The sequence below is a fragment of the Peromyscus californicus genome, unplaced genomic scaffold (assembly GCF_007827085.1).
Source record: "Peromyscus californicus insignis strain IS unplaced genomic scaffold, ASM782708v3 Scaffold_8__1_contigs__length_139910024, whole genome shotgun sequence".
NCBI classification, from domain to species: domain Eukaryota; kingdom Metazoa; phylum Chordata; class Mammalia; order Rodentia; family Cricetidae; genus Peromyscus; species Peromyscus californicus.
Window position 1 is genome coordinate 96,417,707 of NW_026294606.1, and position 18,236 is coordinate 96,435,942.

Consider the following 18,236-nt stretch of genomic DNA (forward strand, 5'->3'; position numbering starts at 1 on the left):
CAAATGGCCAGACGTGAAGAACTGCTCCATCTTAGGTATAATCAGAGGCATGAGGATTTAATTGATTTTTTTAAAATGCTCCTTCCCAAGGTTGGCAGGGACACAAGGCAACAACTGGCATTTAGATTGGTACAAGAGTTTAGGGTGTACAATGTCACAAATCAAGATATTAAGTTAGTGAGGAAATCTGTCAATTCAGCAATTCTCCTTTCACAAAATAAGGCTGTAGAATGTCACAGATGGGTACAAACATTTAATTACAAAATGTCTGCCTCCATTCCATGGCTATTAAAAAGCTGGAATCTACCCAAATGTGCCACACTGGGGAAATAGTTGAAACCATATAATGGAATAGTATGCAACCATTTAAGAGGTGGAATATTTAATGGCAAGGAAAGATAGAATCTACAGCTCAGTAGAAAAATCACAAGGAAGAGAAAAGCCAGTGCCTAGGATCATTGATGCTGAATACTAACAGTATGCTTCCAGCTAAGGAGTTGATGTTGCTTTTTGTTGTTTTGTTTAATCTCTATTTTCCAAATTTCCCACAGGGAATACATGTAACAATAGAAATAATTTTTTAAATCACTTAAAGGAGAAGACATAGGAAGCGATTCTATCTAACACCTGGCTTGATGAGTGCTAGCTCCTATCCCCCAGAACTCAATGCCCACACATGGCTCACACTAGGCCACCAGGAAGAATCCCAAGCAAGCACTCATGACCTCACCCATGAACCACCCGGGGTTTAGAAATTGCATCTGCCATAATCCACCCTACAGATGCACCCTCAGCCCTCAGATCACTGATCCCAGACCTGGTTCAGAGTGAATGAGCTTGGCAGGGTATGTGCAGTTACTTCTCAGCCATGGAAGGTGACAGATACAGTGCACAGGGCACCAGCGAGAAACCCAGAGGTATTCTGTACCCATCCAAGGACCTCACCTCTCTGTTCTCTTACTCTGACACCATTCTGATACAGCTGCAAGCACTAAGATAAGAATCTTAAAAGACAAGCAGAGAGTCCTTATATCTAAAGGGTCGATTCGGATAATATTCTAGTGATGCATAAACACTAATCTGAAATCCTTAAGTACAGTTTAAAGGTAAGAATGAGAATCATGGTTTCTCCCCAGCCGCACAAGCTCTACCTAACTAATTTTGTTTCTGTAAGATCTGTTCAAACAGAAAGTCTAGCTCCACTCACCTTGCTAATCAGCCCTCACACAGTGACAGTGATGTTCCATCTGGGTCTCCAGTCACCACCCCACCCCACCACACACACACACACACAATCACTTACAGACACACACCAGTCTAGATCTCCTTAGACTCTGGAAATAAACTTTAATATGACTCCAAGGACAGCTGTCTGAATACAGTGTATAAAAGTATCCAAACAGAAAGAAAGGAAAACAGCCTGATAAACAAACACCAAGAGATTAGAAACCACCAGAGCAGCCCATGCCACCCAGCTCAGCACTTGCTCCATATCCCAGAGTTCAGTTTGGCAAATCACTATGGGGGCTTCATTTATTAAATCAAGAGAGATGATTCGGGCAGGGGGACCTCCAACCACTGGACTGTATTTCTGGATAAACCTATGGGTGCCTTACATTAAGAGATCCTTGCAGGAGGCCCTTGTGCCCCAAATGCAATTTTAGAAAAGGATGAGAACTCATACAGGGACAGTGTACATAGCTGAAAAAGGCACAGGACAGGGCTGCCTTACACCACACAGTGACAGTCAGGGTTCACACCTGTCAGCAGCGCCTTTATTATCAAATCTGTAATAATTCCCAACAGCCATCTAGTTTTAACAATTTATTTCTTAAATAGTGAACACATCTGTGCATGAGCGAACTGAACATCTCCACTCAGGTGAAACAGCTCTGCTCTGGTACAGGTGCATACTCACCACGTTTTCAGGCCTGCCCATTTTCAAAAGAGAAGGAAAAGTTGCTGAGAAGGAACACAATACACACAACAGTATATAACAGAGGATATTTATCCTGTCTCCATTTACAATCTGAAAACAAACAGTCTACAAAGCCAAGCCCAAGTTCCTTTCTTTTGGGCCACATATCTGTTGACACTGAGAGTAGCAACAAATGAGCTACTCAAACTTTAATGGTAGTATCAAAATCCTCCCAAGACTGTGCAGAGCACTAGCTGCCTGCTTCACAACAGTCTCGCTTACAAGACCTCTTATTTAAGAAACAGATACTAAATACAAATGAACATGTTTTCTTCTAGTACTAGAATGCATCGTTCATAAACAATCTAATTAAAATACATTATATCACACCAGATAAAGCTGCTGGGCAAAAATAAATAAATAAATAAGGTCACTGAGGCATTCTAAATGAACCTTAAACACGAGCATTAATATTTAAATATTACAATTCCCACTTAGAAAAAGAAATCAGATAATTGATAGGCCAGCACACTCAAAACTGATAATGCCAAGAAACACTGTCCTTGTGTAATTTGGCGGAACAAGCTGCTCCCTGAATACAATGGACCTTTTTGTCAAATGGCCCTCTTCATCTTCGGCATTTTATACAAACAAAACAAAAACACAAAGCCAAGAAAGAGAAACGCGACACTGGTCCCAGTCTTCAGCCGGGGCTCTATCACTGAGATGGACGTGTCCTAAAAGATATGTTAGGGAAGGAAAAGGCACTATTTAACAAAAGCGAAAGCGAAGCCAGGCAGCCAGGAAGAAAACTACCGAAGATGCGCGTTAGTTCAATTATGTCGAAGGACAACAGTGCCCTCTTGTGGGATATAGAATAAACTGGATAAACACGGCTGCTTTCAGGTTAATTACAGAAAACAGCAATCCTTGTGTTACAATGCATACTGTGCCACTCCATCATAAAAAGGCAGGAAAAAATAGAATCACTTTAATTGGATTTTATGTAAGACCATTTCCAAGTCTGCATGTGACATAACACCTTAATAATGTAGAAGTCAGATTTGTAAACATTTTCTTTAAATTAAGAGTTGAGCCACTTTGTCATTGAAGCATAGCTAACATGAACTTCATTTATTAAGCTGACATTAAAAAAGTGAAAACCCAAACATACTTGAAAACATGAAATTAACTAAGGCCTCAGAAGGCAAATTCCTTCTGACACTGACCAGAGGGGTGCATGTGAACACATAGCCACGATTATAAACTGGCCAGAGGGTGCATGTCAGGGCCTATGACTAATACACACATTCTATGTACCTACTGAGCTTTTTACACAGGGCTAGCAAACTGCACCATGGTGAGCACTACAGCATTTTTAACTGGCCTTTTTTGGGTAGTAAGCTTCCCAAGTACTATGATTTCCAAGGATATTCAGATGTCAAGTAGCTGTTTGACTCATGAAGTATTAATTTTTAATTGTTGTATAATGCCAGTCAAGGACCTTTCCCAACATTGTCAAAAATCTCAAGTTTCCAGCCAGGTGTGGAGAAGGCTGAGGCAGGAGAACTGTCTGAACTAGAGGCCAGTCTAGGCTACGTAATGAGACTATCTCAAAGAAAAACAACGGCCAACAGTTTCTCAGGAGGAAATAATTTCAGATCACTTTAGCTTAGGAAAATAGTTGTCACAGATATATTTAATTGATTCCCCGGGGTCACTTCGATGATTTAGGGGCTTCCCTCTGCTTAATGAGCACCTAGGTCCCAAAAGGAAGATGTTACCCATGGCCCCATCAGCTCCTATGTCATCAACTGAAAAGGAAGGCAATGGGGATGTCAGAAGCCCAAACACAAGGATGTGGGCTTTACTCAAGAAAGGGACTAAAGGGCAGGTTCAGGCAGCCCAGCCTGGACTCTGATCCCCTGCAGTTCCTTAGAAAAGAATGATGTCACTTCATGGTCTCAAAGGAAAACAGCTGAGAGCAGGCAGCATTTCTCCAGGCAGGAATCCATCACAGTGGCGATTCACAGGATAAAAGTGTGGCACTAACTTCATGTCAGAACATCAGCACATGATTTAGGGACAAGATCCTCTAAACCAACATATAAGCACACTACACTGTAAGAACACTGCGAGGCTCTAGGCAAGAAAGCCTGACACGTTTACTTTGCTTTAAAGAGAACAAATTGGGGGAGGGGGGCAGTGATTGAAAGCTTGAGTGTGTACCTCTTTTATCTCCAAGAGCATGAATTTGGTATGCATGTGTGAATCTCTACAATAAGCCCTGGGGTGCTGATTACAATGACATATATACCAGTAGAAAGTTAAAGCATCAGTCCTAAAATACATACACATACATACCCACATATTATACACACACATATATATATTAAATAGATAGATAGATACAGACACAAACATGTGTACATACACATACATTATATATACACACATATTATACACATACATTATATATATATACACACACACATATACACATACCATATATATATACACACACACACATACACACATACACACATACATACACACACACACACACACACACACACACACACACACACACGGCTTATGATTATTCCTACAAAAAAAGCTAGCTTTGTTTTAGTTAATGGCTCCTCTGGCTCAAAAATCAAGGCCAGGCCAGGCTATTTCAGAGGGAAACCATGTATGGTGCAGCCTGACATTATAAAGGTCCAGAAGGTGAAAGAAACTTTTCGTTCTGATTAGGCTCAGAACCCCTACTGGCCGAGGACTGAAGGAAGAGAATTCCATCATTAGTACCCTGAACACCAGACTGGAGATGTCTAATGTGCTCATACCCGATAACAGGTTTCTAACGGCATTTGGCAGAAGTCTGACTGTCCCCCCATAAACAGAACGGCAATATATCCATCTATTTGAAGCATCAATCAATTGGAGCTCAAATGCTGCTCTGACAGAATATGTGCAGCCGCTGCCCCACACAAGGGACGTGTGGCTGCCCTTAGAGCCACCAGTGCTGCCTGACTGCAAGTCAGCCCACAGGTTCAAGGCCAGCAGTTTCCACACAGCTCTGTGCACACATAGCCAAATTGGCTGGCACACAGGTTTAGTCAGGGAAATCCCCCAGGAAAGTGGGAAAGTTCCTAGCCTGAAACAAGCCCTTTCCTGAGACCCCTCAGGACTTAGATGGGGTCAACTGTGTTGAAGCCATTTCCTTCTTTTTTTACAGAATCAGAGCCAGCAGCGGCTAACTCCAAAGAGCCACAACCTCCTGCCCCTCCTGCCCCTCCTGCCCAGCTGTGCTGCACACATGGCAGTGAGCTCCTCCCTTGTCTACTGAGTAGCAAGCAGGCTCCGGGCTCTTGATCTGCTAGCAGCAGCTCTGGATGAAGGGATGGCTCCCCCTGGAGCCTGAGATGCTGATCTCCTCTGAGGTCCACAAGCTACAGCTTTCAATCTAAAAGTCTTCAGGATCAGAAAGCTGGTTAAACAAAGGTCAAGAGGAGAAGAGTGTTAGTTCCTGAGAAGACAACATTCTAACCTTGCAGCTCACTAAGAACACTGGTGGGTGGGTAGATATTGGTAAGACGACCCTTCCAGTTACTCAAGATGTGCTGGCCACTCTTCCTGCAGCTGGGTATCCCATTATCCCAGCTTCAGCTAAACTGTGGCTGATAAGAATGCCCAGGCAACCCTGCCTTGTGTTCAGCTAGACCACCCAGTGCAGGAAGAGCAAACGCTTTGAGTGCAGGCCCCATAGTAAATACTTTAGGCTTTGAGGGCCACATAATCCCTGCTGTAGTTACTCGACTTCTGGTGATATCCTAAATGTGCATGGCTGTGCTCCAATATAAAACACCTACAAAACCAGGTAGGTCAAATTACACCCAGGGGCTGCTGCAGTTGGCCTACTCCAATCCAGACCGCTGAGTCCAGTTAACAGGTAAAGCTGGCTAACAACTGTAATGAGAAGGGCTGGGAGCTGGGTGTGGTGGGACACATCTGTAATCCTGGCATGGGAGGCAGGAAGATCAGGAGTTGGAGGCCAGCCTGACCTATACAGTAAGCTCAAGGCAAGGACACATGGTAAGACATAGTCTCCAAAACTAACTTTTTTCATGCTCCCCTTGTACTTCTGCATTGCCTCTGAATCATCCTACACTGCAGAACCATCCTGGCCTTTTCACCCTGCATAAAACTGAGAAGTTCTTCAGTTGCCTTAAAAATGCCAAGTATCGGCATTCAAAATTTAGCTCTGCATTGCTTACGGCCAGTGTGAGAAAGTCAGTGACAGACCAGTCTGCTCAGAGCTCACATCAAAGGGGACAGGGCCCTAGAAGAACCCGGTCAGTGTGTCAGGGGACACATTCCTCCCTCCACCTTGACGAGGCAGTGCCTGGAGGGGAGCATGGAAAAGGCACTGTGGCTACAGCACTCACGAGCAGACAAGGGGTCCTTCCAGTCATGGGGGGACCATGCTCAGAATCAATCCACTCAGCTTCACAGGCTAAAGACTCAACTGCTGACACACACAACAGTCACCCTGCTGTGGCCCAAAGAAGAGGATGCTGACGACCCTGGCAAAGCTTTCACAGAAGGTAACACCAGTGATCCTGGGAGCAGATGCCCACTCCACTCTACACTCAACAGGCAAAAATGAAGCAGTGTGGGGGAGGGGCAATTTAGCAGTTGCACAGCTCAGGAGAAGGAAGCCTGGGATCTAGAAGCCACAGACTACCTGGGCAAGAACACTCTCCAAAACTTCCTGGAAGGACACAACTATGTTGTGACGAAAAGCCAGGTTCCTATCAACCTCCAGCTTCTTCAAGTCAGACATGCCTGCTGAAGAGGCAGAAGGATCTGCACAGATTTGATTACCTGGAATTTGCAATATATTCTTCCAAAACTGAAGAGTCAGAATCTTCAGCACTAGCACAGGCTCATGCTTGCTGGAGTAGAAAGGGAGAAGGAGTGACAGGCAGTGGTAAAGTCAGTCCCTGAGAGAAAGCAGGGGCTGGGAACTGCTGGCTTCCCTATAATCCCCCACAATCCATCCTGACCTCACCCTATGACTGGCCACACCTCCTGCAGTGTCCACACAGTAAACTGTGGGCTCAAGAAGGAAGTGTCAGAGGGAAGTGGGAGCAACGAGAGGCAGCTCTCCCACCCTTGCTCCCAGGGTTTGGGGAGCCTTTGGGTCCACATGTTTCTTCGTCACACTTCAACATCTCCATGTCTCTCTATATCAGAAATCACCCAAACACGATTCTCATCCTGTCCTCAGCCAAGTCCGAGTCCAAGATGGCAATGCCAAACACCCGGTGCTGCAAATCTTTGCCAAGACAACAGTCAGATTCAAAGGTCTGCTAGCTAACATCAGACCAAGCACCTGACAGGAACCAGTCACACACCTCACTGATTAAAGAAAGTCTATCCTGGGGACTGGAATGTTGGCTCCCTGGTTAAGAACTGCTCATGCAGAGAACCCAGATTAAGTCCCAGCACCAATATGGCAGCTCACAACCATCTATAACTCCAGATCCAGGATATCCAAGAACCTCTTCAGGACTCCAAAAGTAGTACGCATACATACATGCATGCAGTCAGAATACTGATACACATAAAATAAAATAAAAAAGTTTTAAATGAATAAATGAGAGAAAAACTGTCCAACTAAAAGACCAAAGGAATGAGATCTTTTCATTAAATTCCTAGTGAGCTGAGCGTTACATAAACAAAGGGGTTTTTCTTAATTCCTCAAATCCTTCTCTAAAACTTACTCTACAGTATCCCGGGTCTACACTCAGAACTGTAACAGTGGTCAACCCACTGCTTCTGGGATCCCAAGGAGCCAGTCATTATTACTAGCACTGCAGCTCCACTGACAGCATGACCGTTATCCAGACTTTAACCGAAGGCAGAGACTGAAAGGCTCGACTGAAGGTATTCTGAGCTCAGATGAGGTTTAGGAGGGGATTTTAAGGAAATCGCTTCCCATTTTTTAGACAAATTTCCTTTGTCCCTTTACCTTAGCATAGTATGGTCAAGCCCCTGTCCGTATCTGGGATGGCAATGTCAAGCTCTGAGAGCCTGCCACACTGCACAGTGGCTGATCCGCTATAGGCAGTACCTCACATCCTATGCTTGCTGGAAAAGGACACTGGGGACTTCAAAATCAGGAAAGATAGAGAAAAGGTCATGAGAGAGGTCATGAGGGGGCACCATGATAGACAGACAGATGGACAGAGAAAAACCTGACAGAGGACAAGCCAGAGGACATCTGGATGCAATTCTATTCTTTAATCTGAAGATGCATATTCTATCTCAAAGCAATTCAGATGCTAATGTCAGATGTCAATGGACCAAAACAAAATAAATCTCCATCCCTCAGGATGGCACAAGTGCCCACTGACCTCACCACAGCCACTGTGGTTAAAGAGCAGCAATTAGGAGGGTTGCTGCAGAGGTGAGGACAAGGACGAATTCTCCAGTTTTATGAAGAAATAAGATACGGTTACCAGAAGAAAATGATAGGCTCAATGACCAGTGGAAACCTGCAGTACCCTTGGATCCAAAGTCACAATCTGCTGTTGTCCAGTATCCCATTACCAATCAATTTTGGTTTGAATAACCCAGGTAATTGGAATACATCCATGCACCACACAGACCGGGTCAAAAACTCTTAGCCAGAGCCTGTTGTCTCCAGCCCCTGAATACCAAAATAGCCACAGCCTTTTGCTGACTTCTCAGCTTTGAGCAACTTCAAGGTCAGGCCCTACACAGCCTCCCACTGTAACCCTGGGATTGAAAGAGGCTGCAATTCTAATGAAACAACAGCTGAAAAGGCCATGAGACCATCTTTAAACTGGAGATTCACTACCAAAGTTTCACTAGCTGTATTTAAGTAGAATTCACCACAGCACTCACAAAAAAAGAAATAAGTAAAATAAGATGACAGTAAGTAACTTACCTATTCCTGAATTCGCTCCGGTAACCAGGACCACCTTTCCTGTGAAGTCCCGGCCCTGCAGGATCTCCATGGCGGTGGTGCTACCATCATATCTCTGTCTGGTGGTTGGCTTTGTTGGATTATCTTCCACAGTAAATGCCAATCTTGGGTCCAAGTAGGTAGTTCTTTTATTTATGTGGCTGCAAAGAACAGGGAGGGCATTGATCTCTATACAGCAAGGACCAGCAGCTCCAAATACAAGATACTCTAATACTTCAGTCACACGCCATGGTTCATGTACCAAAAGGCTTACTGTCAAACATGGAGAGATCCAGAACCCATTTGATCTATCTTCTAACCTCCAGAAAGACCATACCCCCGCCTGGGAACACAGCTGTGGAAGCCTCTCGGAACTACATGAAGGTACTAGGATACAATTGGCCCCTTGGCTCTCACAACAGCTTCCTGAGAAGACTAAGTTTCTACTGAATTCATGTGTATATAAATTCATCTGTAAGATCTGCCAACCACTCTCATCAATACATGTCCAAGTAATTTCACTGGCCTGTGCAAAGGCCTAAAAACCCTGCTACACAAGGAGAAAGTGGAAATGATGGAAGTCTTAATAACTATAAAGCAAGCCAAATAGCAAAGTTTCAATGCTTTTCATTTTAAGACCATGGCCAAGCCACCTATAATAAGCACTCTACTTTTGATTTGGAATTGATCTAGAATTTACAGAAACAACACTAAAATATACTGGCACATATAGATTATTAAATTATTCCTTTTAATACCATTTTTACATTTTAAATGTATTCTTGGGCTGTCAAGATATCTCAGCAAGTAAAGGTGCCTGCTACCTAGCCTGATAACTGAGTTCAATCCCTGAAACCTATATGATGAAGGAAACAATCAACTCCTGCAAGTTGTCCTGATGGCCATGTGTGTGCCATGATGTGCATGCATGCACGCATATACACCCACATTCTAAATATATAAAATATAATACAAAAATTATGTGTATTCTTGAGATCTGAAATAAAGACCTTAAAAAGTCGTAAACATACTTAAAACTATTAAGAACCCTCCTGATACACATAGAAGACTATGATGTAAAATGTGTCTGGGCTTCATGGCATAGGCCTGTAATCCCAGCTAACAGGATTGCAATTTCAAGGCCAGTCTGAGCAACTTAGTGAGACCCTTTCTGACAACAGTGACGTCAGCAGCGCTGGCTGTGCTGTCACTCTGCTCCCCGGGGGTTCCACCTTGGTAGCCTGCAACCTGGCACTGATGACAGCATTTGCACATGGAAACAAATCTATACTTCTTTTCCCTGAAGAGCTGCTTGTTGAGCATATCCCAGCACACTCCTGCAGCAGGCTAGAGAATAACCACTCAGGGAAGCCTTGTTCTAGCTTGCTTCCAAAGTCCATGCTCATTCATTAGATCAGCACCTGTTTCTGCAGTTTTACTGGGACACAGCAATGGCCATCACTTTTGTATTAAAACAAGAACCATACCCTAAAACATGATGTCTGATCCATCACAGGCAAGTTCAGCTGACCCCTCTTTAGAGTAGGCCAGACAAACCAGCATGCTTCAGAATTCCCTGGAGGGCATAGGCTGCCAGCCACCACCACCAACACACCCCAACTTGAAATTCAGATAATAGAGGGTCTGTGTATGTGTATATCTAATAAGTTCCCAAGAGCTGCCAAAGATAACAATTGGAGAATCCTACCTTGGAACCACTGCTCTGGGCCAGTAAAGAGGAAAGCACCCCAGAGAACAGGTTCACAGGCATGTGTGTGCACAGGAGGAACATACACAGGAGGAGCATACACAGGAGGCTAAGAACTTCTACAGCCACGTTCTCCAAGAAAAATGTGGAAAAGGATATTCGGAAAACAAAACCAAAAAATAATATCCCTATTTTGATAAGGGAAAAGATTTTTATAAATCAAGGGAGAGGAAATCCTTTATAATCTAATAGGCAGCAAAGACTATCCACCCACCCACCTGCCAGGGAAGCTGCCCTGCTGGAGCTGCCAATGACTGCTCATTCTCCAAAGCAAGCCCTGGCCTACCTGCTCCCAGTGCAGGAGACATACAAAGAGGGAGTTCATTAGGTTTGCTGACAAACCATTTACCTCAGGTAAACCTGTTACTATAACTATTACTACAGGGATAGTAACAGGTGAGGCCAAGACAAACTGTCACTGTCGTTACACAAACTTGAAAACAATTCCAGAGACGGCACAGTAGTTAACAGCACTTGTCGCCCAATCATGAGGACTGGAGTTTAGAACTCAGCACCCATCCAACAAGCCTGGAATTCCCTGTTTGCACAACTGTAAGCCCAGCTCCAAAGATTGCAGACATAGCAAGATTGCTGAAGCTTACTGGCTTCCACCTGAGCCAAGAAAAAGCAAGTTCCAGGTTCAGAGAGAGACCCAACCTCATAGGAATTTATAGAATGATAGTAGATGGACCTGATGCCCTTATACAGTCACATAGACACATCAATCAATTCTTTGTAAAAATTTAGGAAGCCTCAAAGACAAGCAGCTTAAAAGGAAAAAAAAGAAGGAAAGAAAGGCAGGCAGGGAGGAAAGTAGAGGGAGGGAGGGAGGGAAGGAAGGAGGGAGGGAGGGAGGGAAGTAGTAGTTCAATCAAACACAGTGAAAACATAAGAAAAATTTCATGTATGTTATCACATTCTCTGAAAAGTTACTATTTTGTTTAACCTTAGGGAACGGCAGTAGAAACTGTAGCTGTTCTATCAGGGTATGCATAGGGAATACCATACCACAATCCATATGGCAGGCTGGAATGTGAAGGGGGGGTCTGGTCTAACCCCAAAACCTTAGTGTACAGAAAAGGGTAGAAAACTGCAGACTGGAGGGGAAAAAAATGAGAAAGCCAGAGAAGGTGGTTACTCCTGCTGACAAAACAGGTAAATATGACTTCATATTTTCCTACAGTCAATATAGGAAATTATAATTAAAAATTCATCTTAAAGGCTATCCTGGCCATGTTTCTACACAGACACTTACTCAACAAAAAACACTTGTCCATTCTCATCAGTCTCTTGTTCCCATCCATATGGCAAATCTGAAACACAAGAAATATTGACAGCTGTACATGTAGTGGAATGAAACCAAGCCACACCCCAAGGTAAGGAAGAAGTGTCATCCCTCTTATCCCATCTCCTAAACCCTCTGGAAAAGCTTCCCCTGGTCACAAGATTCAAGGGTGGCAGCCACAGAAGGCCCAGTATCCCTTCTGGAATCCACATTTCTGCTTCCTGATTTAACCAAAATCCTGTTACTCTCTTGATCACTCTTAAATGTTCACTCAGCTCCTCCTTTTACTTCGAGCCTTAGCAGATGCTCCTATGAACTTGAATTCCTGAAGCCCACTACCATGTCTGAAAGTACACCAGACACTGACCAGTGGAGTGCTGACTCGGGCTGCCTTGCACCATGTTATAGAGCCATCCATCATTCTCATGTACCGGCTCATCTGTCTTCAACTAGATCCTAAACCCACTGAGGCCAAGGAGCTTCAACACCTTTTGTCTTTATTCAATATTTCTATTCCATGGATTATGTACTTGTTCAGAAACACCTAGAAGTCACAGTTTTCTCTGTAGGTTTCTGTAAAGCACTGCCATCTGCCTCCCACAGCCTACACCAAAAGCGATTACCCACATGGTGCAACTACAGAGAAACGCAACAAGTCAAAGGCCACAACTGTTTCAATAACCCTTTGTTTACGGCCATAAGGCAGAAGGCATCCTGATGTCCATCTCAACGTCTTATCTCCTCTTCTGCCAAATCCCAGTAGACTCTCACACTGAGAGTCTTGTTCCTTGTTCCCACCAGACAGCCTTCCCAGGAAGATAGGGTCAACTGCTACCTCACCACTGTGACATCTTCCCCAGCTAATCAATGTTTCAGACTCAGGATTCTGGGCTTCTGCCATACAGACCTCCTGCAACTCGTTTTCTTTTGCCGGTTTTCGGATGTTCCCACTGGGTCTTTTCCTCCGTGTGGCTGTAACAGAGACCCACAATAAAGTAAGTTAACCTGGCTAAATACAGTAATACAGTACTAAATACAATACAGTAATACAGTAATCACTGTACTGAACTTGTCTCTCCCAGATAGATCTGGAGTAGTAAGAACAGGCTCAGAAAGACATACTCACCAGTTGAAACTTTCCTGGTTACATCAGGTCAAAGCCCCCAGGTTGGGGGCTAGAATCAATCCTGAAGGAATTTTGCAGGCCAAGTAGGGAAAGCAGTGGGAGGAGAGCAAGGAGGGACTAGGTCCCAGCTAGGAGTCAACTTTACAATGCTCTGTGAATCACAGAGTTCTAGACAGACATTTTGTATTTCTTTTCCCTTCATTTAAGAATATGCTGACAAACTTCAGTGTCTGGTTTATAATGCTCATATTTATATATTAAACGTAGCTTAAATACAGCATTGTTAATGTTAATCTTTTTTAGATGTTTATTTTCCTTGTTCTTTTTTTGCTTTGTTGGTTTTGTTGCTGTTTAGTTTAGTTGTTGTTTCTGTTTTTTTGGAGCCAAGGTTTTGTGCAGCCTGGGCTGGCCTAAACTCACTATGTAGCCATGGATGACATTAAACACTTAATTCTACTGTCTCTACTTCCTAAGTACTAAAATTACAGAAGTGACTTTAAAAATGTACATTCTGAGCTGGCAAAATGGTTCAAGAGGTGAAAGTGCTTACCATGCAATCCTGACACAAATTTGCTGCCTGGATCCAACAGCAGACATAGAGAATGAGCTACTGAATGTTGTCTTCTGACCTCCACCAACACACCATGGCATGCATACACCATTACACACACACACACACACACACACACACACACACACACACACACAAATAGTTTTAGATGTGTATTCTATCCCCAGGTGTAACTTCAGTGTCTCATTAATCACTGGGTCCTGAGCACACCCAAAAGGACATTAAGAACGCAGTAAGACAGCAGCATAGGTCATCTGCCTATGACAAGATGACCGTGGATTTACAAACACTAGATCTGACAAGACAGTCCTTATGCACCACTAGTCCACTCACTCCAGCTCTCAGCCATCACTTCCTGTCATCTGCAGAATGGGGCTGTTGAGGACACTGTCCAAATGTCTAACGGAGCAACCATTACAATAAAATGGTGAGCTGTAATACATTCTATTGGTAAGCTGTCATGTGCTGTCCAAGCTCACTGAGAGCAGACTCTGGTATCAAGGAGGCTCCCAGGCTCTTGTGTGCTTCTTTCAAGTGTCCTCCAAAAGCCCCCAAGAGACTGATGGGCTCCCTAGTCTGTGACAGGAAGAAAGGAAACAGCAGACAGCTAAGGGTATTAAAGAAACATCCTGTCCTTGAACACAGCGAGGAGATTCCAAAGTGCCTTCCCTCAGCTACTGTTTATCCCACAATAGAAAAATGTCTGTGGGTAAGGGGAAGCTTGTCCACGAAGAGCATGTACCGGGCGATGGGAACACCAGCATTACCTCTCCACAGAGCTCCCAGATGTCTGCTGATTTTGTACACACCTGACTTAAAGCTGTGACTTGACTTCTCTCTCAGTTGGGCTCCTCCAGTCTGTTTCTGATGGGCCCTGTGAGTACTCCACCAAATAGTATTTGCTATCTGTGGCTTCTATCTATCTGCTACTTGGTATTTATTCTTCTACTTTGGCTCGTTTCACATTTAATAAATTCATTCAAAACCTAAAGTACAGCTCTAATAGATCATTCTCGTATAGGGCATGGATCAAAAGCTAGAACCACCTGTCACCAGTGACAAAGACCCTCTCATCAGGGAAACAGCAGGACACTGAAGGAGGCATTCGAAGGTTAAGCTTCATTTCCTCTCAACAAGAGAGTAACTGTATTACTTTATCACCAACTGACAAGATGCCTATTTGAGATGCTAAGGAGTAAAAACAGTGATAGGTACAGGTGGCTGGAACAGCACAGACTAGAAAGGTCTCGAGGGCAGAGACTCTGCACACAGAGGTCCAGGTAGGAGCAGCAAATGCAGGATCACTGGCATGCCTACACCCTGAACCTCCTGCTCATACAATCCACTCACTTCTCTAAAGACACAAACTAGGTGTCACTCCCCGGCTCCAGATCATCAGTGGGCTCCAGAGTCTGACAACAGAGTCTCAGGTCCGCAGAAAAGCACAGAAGGGCCTCTGCAAACTGATTCCTTCCTCGACAGTGTCAGACTTTACAACCTTGCACCACAGACAGAGGCCTGCCTGCGGTCCCTCCTTCCACTGTCCCCTCCACTGGCCCGACTTCCTGCCACAGGAACCCATCTTTTACTTGTGCTCTGAGACACAAGCCAAGTGACAGCTCTCCTAGGCAGCCTCCCTCACCTACTCACACACGCCTCCTGCTGGACAGACAAAAACGCACTCGAACCATCTAATTACAAATCATCTGCCTGGTCTTGTGGAGCTCCTTAGGTTGACAGCTGCACCTCACTTAGCTGGACATCACCAGTGCCCACCAAGGGGCCTGGCTCTTCACTTCAGGGCTCTACACCCTTCAAGGAATGAATCCTCCAGAGCTTTTCTGGTTCCCATTTCTTTCTACCTGGCCAGCAGGGGCAGCAGTGACTCATACCCTTGTGCAGCTGAAAATCTCATGGGGAGTTTACAACCTATCAATGGAGAGACTCCAGGGCACAAACTAAGTCCTAATTTGATAATGAGTCAGAAAAGTTATCTTTTAAATTTTTCTTGAACCAGGTAGGGGTGGAGCAAGCATGTGATTCCTACCTGGAAGGTGGAGGCAGGAGGCAAGAGGATCGGAATTCAATGTCATCCCTGGCTACATAAAGAATTCTAGGCAAGCATGGGCTACAAGAAACACTACTGGACAAACAAAACTGTAGCATACACCACTAATCCCAGAGGCTAGAGGACCTCTGTGAGTTTGAAGCCAGTGTGGTCTACATTTAAAAAACATTAAATATTAAAAACTAAAAACACAAATTACAGGTGTAATTACAACAATTTGTTTTCAGAAAGCCAAGTGATAATACACTCATGTGTAAAAAGATTGGTTCTCCTAGTTTTTAAAAACATAAAGCTAGGTGTGCTCCTGCATACTTGTGGACCCCAGCTAGCCCTTAGGAAGTGGAGACAGGGGAATCAGGAGCTCAACCTCAGCCACATATCAAGTTAAGCCTGGACTACATGAGACCCTATTTAAAAAGTACCTTGTAAACACATAAGAAAGTAGAGGGGGAAAGTATTTGAGAAGAGGAAGAAAGTGGGGGCGGGAAGGAAGAGTAATGGGACACTGAATACTATGAAAGTACCCCATACACATATGACAAAGGACATCATGAAAGTTAGGGACTAGGGGGTAGACAGACTCCTTGGTAGGCAGGCAGATAGGGAGAGGGGGCATGGCTAGGTAACTAAAGGCCAGCTTCTTCCTCACCCTCCCTTGCCTTAGGCCCCTGCTAATGCTCAACAAGTTCAAGGCCAAATCAGGGCATGTTACCCAACAGTTGGGGGCCAATCAACCATCTTACCTTTCTTCAAACTGACCAACTCTTATATTAGGGGAGGAAAACTCTTCAAAGACTTTAAAAAAAAAAAAAAGCCCTCAAAAAGAGACTGGATGTTTTGGCTTCCAGAGTACCCCTCTCTGCTTGGCAGAGGGTCTTTTTCTCTGTGTGTGTCTGCCGTGTGACTGTGTTTCCTCCGACCCCCCAGTAAATGCCTTTCAACTGTTGATTCTGCCTACTGCTGTTTGAGGTATTGGAGATTCTTCCTGCCTTTTAATTCTTTAACTGGGAGAGAAAACGAACCCGATCAAGACCCCTAACTGTATCAAAACCCATCATTTTGTGCATTACATATTTTAATTTTGTTAAAAAGGGCAGATTCCCCCAACTACAGAGTCAGCTGCAGTAGGTTCTCCATGAAAACTCGGTGTATACCCAGATACTGGGGGTGGGGTCACCCAGGCCAACACACAGTGAGACCCTGTAAAGGCAGGTGGATCTGTGAAAGTTCGAGGCCAGCCTGGTTTGTTAAGCTAGCTCCAGGCCAGCCAGGTTTATATAGAGAGGCCCTGTCTCAGAACAAGGGAGGGGAGGGGAAGGAGGGAGAGACCACACAGGTAATCCTAACATCAGGCCTAAGCATCTTTGCCATAGATACAGTCCAACTAATGCCGGCCTGGGCGGGAGAGCTACAACCCACCAGCGTCTCCACAGAGTGCCTTATGCACAGCACTGGATTCATTCTTGTGTCAAAACTCATTTTACGGATGGGGAAAACAGACTATCAGGCAGGGCTTTCAGTGGCCCAAGGTCACGGTTAGTAACGGAGAAAAGCTCTGCTATGGTTTCCAAAACTTCCCTGGGAGACCACTGTGAGCCATCCAGGACCTCTGTTCAAAATTACAGACTGCTGGGCCTCCAACCCAGGTGCCCTTGGCGGGAGCTGGGCATTGAAGTTTGCTCCATTTCCTCTTGAGGAGAGTTAAGACCTACGAGCCATCACCGCATAGTGCAGTGCCACCTAGTGAGCAGCAGGGGGCGTGCTGCAGGCGGCCCGGTGACTCGGTCTTGACCCTGAGCCCACAACGGTGGGGGACCTGGGACAGGTGGCTGGTCATCTGGATGCGCATGCCCGCCGGGCTGGCCGCGCAGGGTCCAGGCCTCGCAGGACACGGGTCCCGGGAGCGCCGCTCCAGGCCGCTTACTTGGCGTAGTACACCCAGCCGTCCTTGGTGGTTCTCTCCTCCCAGCCCGGAGGCAGCTCATCCTCGCTGTCCGTGTCATCCAGGCCCGCGTAACGGAGAGCTGCCATGGTGGAGACAGAAGTAGTCGCCGGGTCTCCTCAGCAACTCACTCAGCCTTCAACCGCGCCGCGCGCGTCAGGGGCCCCCGGGACCGCTCGCGCCTGCGCACTGATCGCCTAGCCGATCCGCAGCTGCAATCCAGTTTCCTGCTTTCGCGGCGACTGGCGGGAAAGGGGGCGGAGCCTGAGAGGAGAGGCGGTGGAAGCGCGGAAGAGACCAACCTGGCCGTCCGGCTGGAAGGAAAGACAGGAACGGCTCAGAAACTGGATTAAGCTTCTTCACCCTCCTGGAAGGGGCGTGCTCACCCAGTCACGGTGCAGGACTCCGCCCGTTGCTGGGCGACCCGAAATCACTTCCTCATCGTTATACCCAATCCTGAATGAGTCCCAGCAATGGGGTATCCTGGGAAATGTAGTCCAGACTCAACAGGACTATAAAATACAGCAAAAAAAGAAAGGATTCTGATGCGGTTGTCCTGGG

At 45.3% G+C, this 18,236-nt stretch overlaps 1 protein-coding gene across 1 annotated transcript in view; it reads right to left on the reverse strand.

Moving 5' to 3' along the window:
- Positions 1–17,980, reverse strand: part of Wwox (WW domain containing oxidoreductase) — a 286,448-nt gene extending 268,468 nt beyond the window's left edge. The window contains exons 1-4 of the mRNA XM_052729315.1: positions 17,658–17,980; positions 12,876–12,940; positions 11,939–11,996; positions 8,898–9,076 (exon numbers count right to left, since the gene is read on the reverse strand). Of these exons, the coding sequence (XP_052585275.1) occupies positions 8,898–9,076; positions 11,939–11,996; positions 12,876–12,940; positions 17,658–17,764 (409 nt within the window). The 5' untranslated portion in view covers positions 17,765–17,980. The remainder of the gene's footprint in view (positions 1–8,897; positions 9,077–11,938; positions 11,997–12,875; positions 12,941–17,657) is intronic.
- Positions 17,981–18,236: the final 256 nt, after the last annotated feature.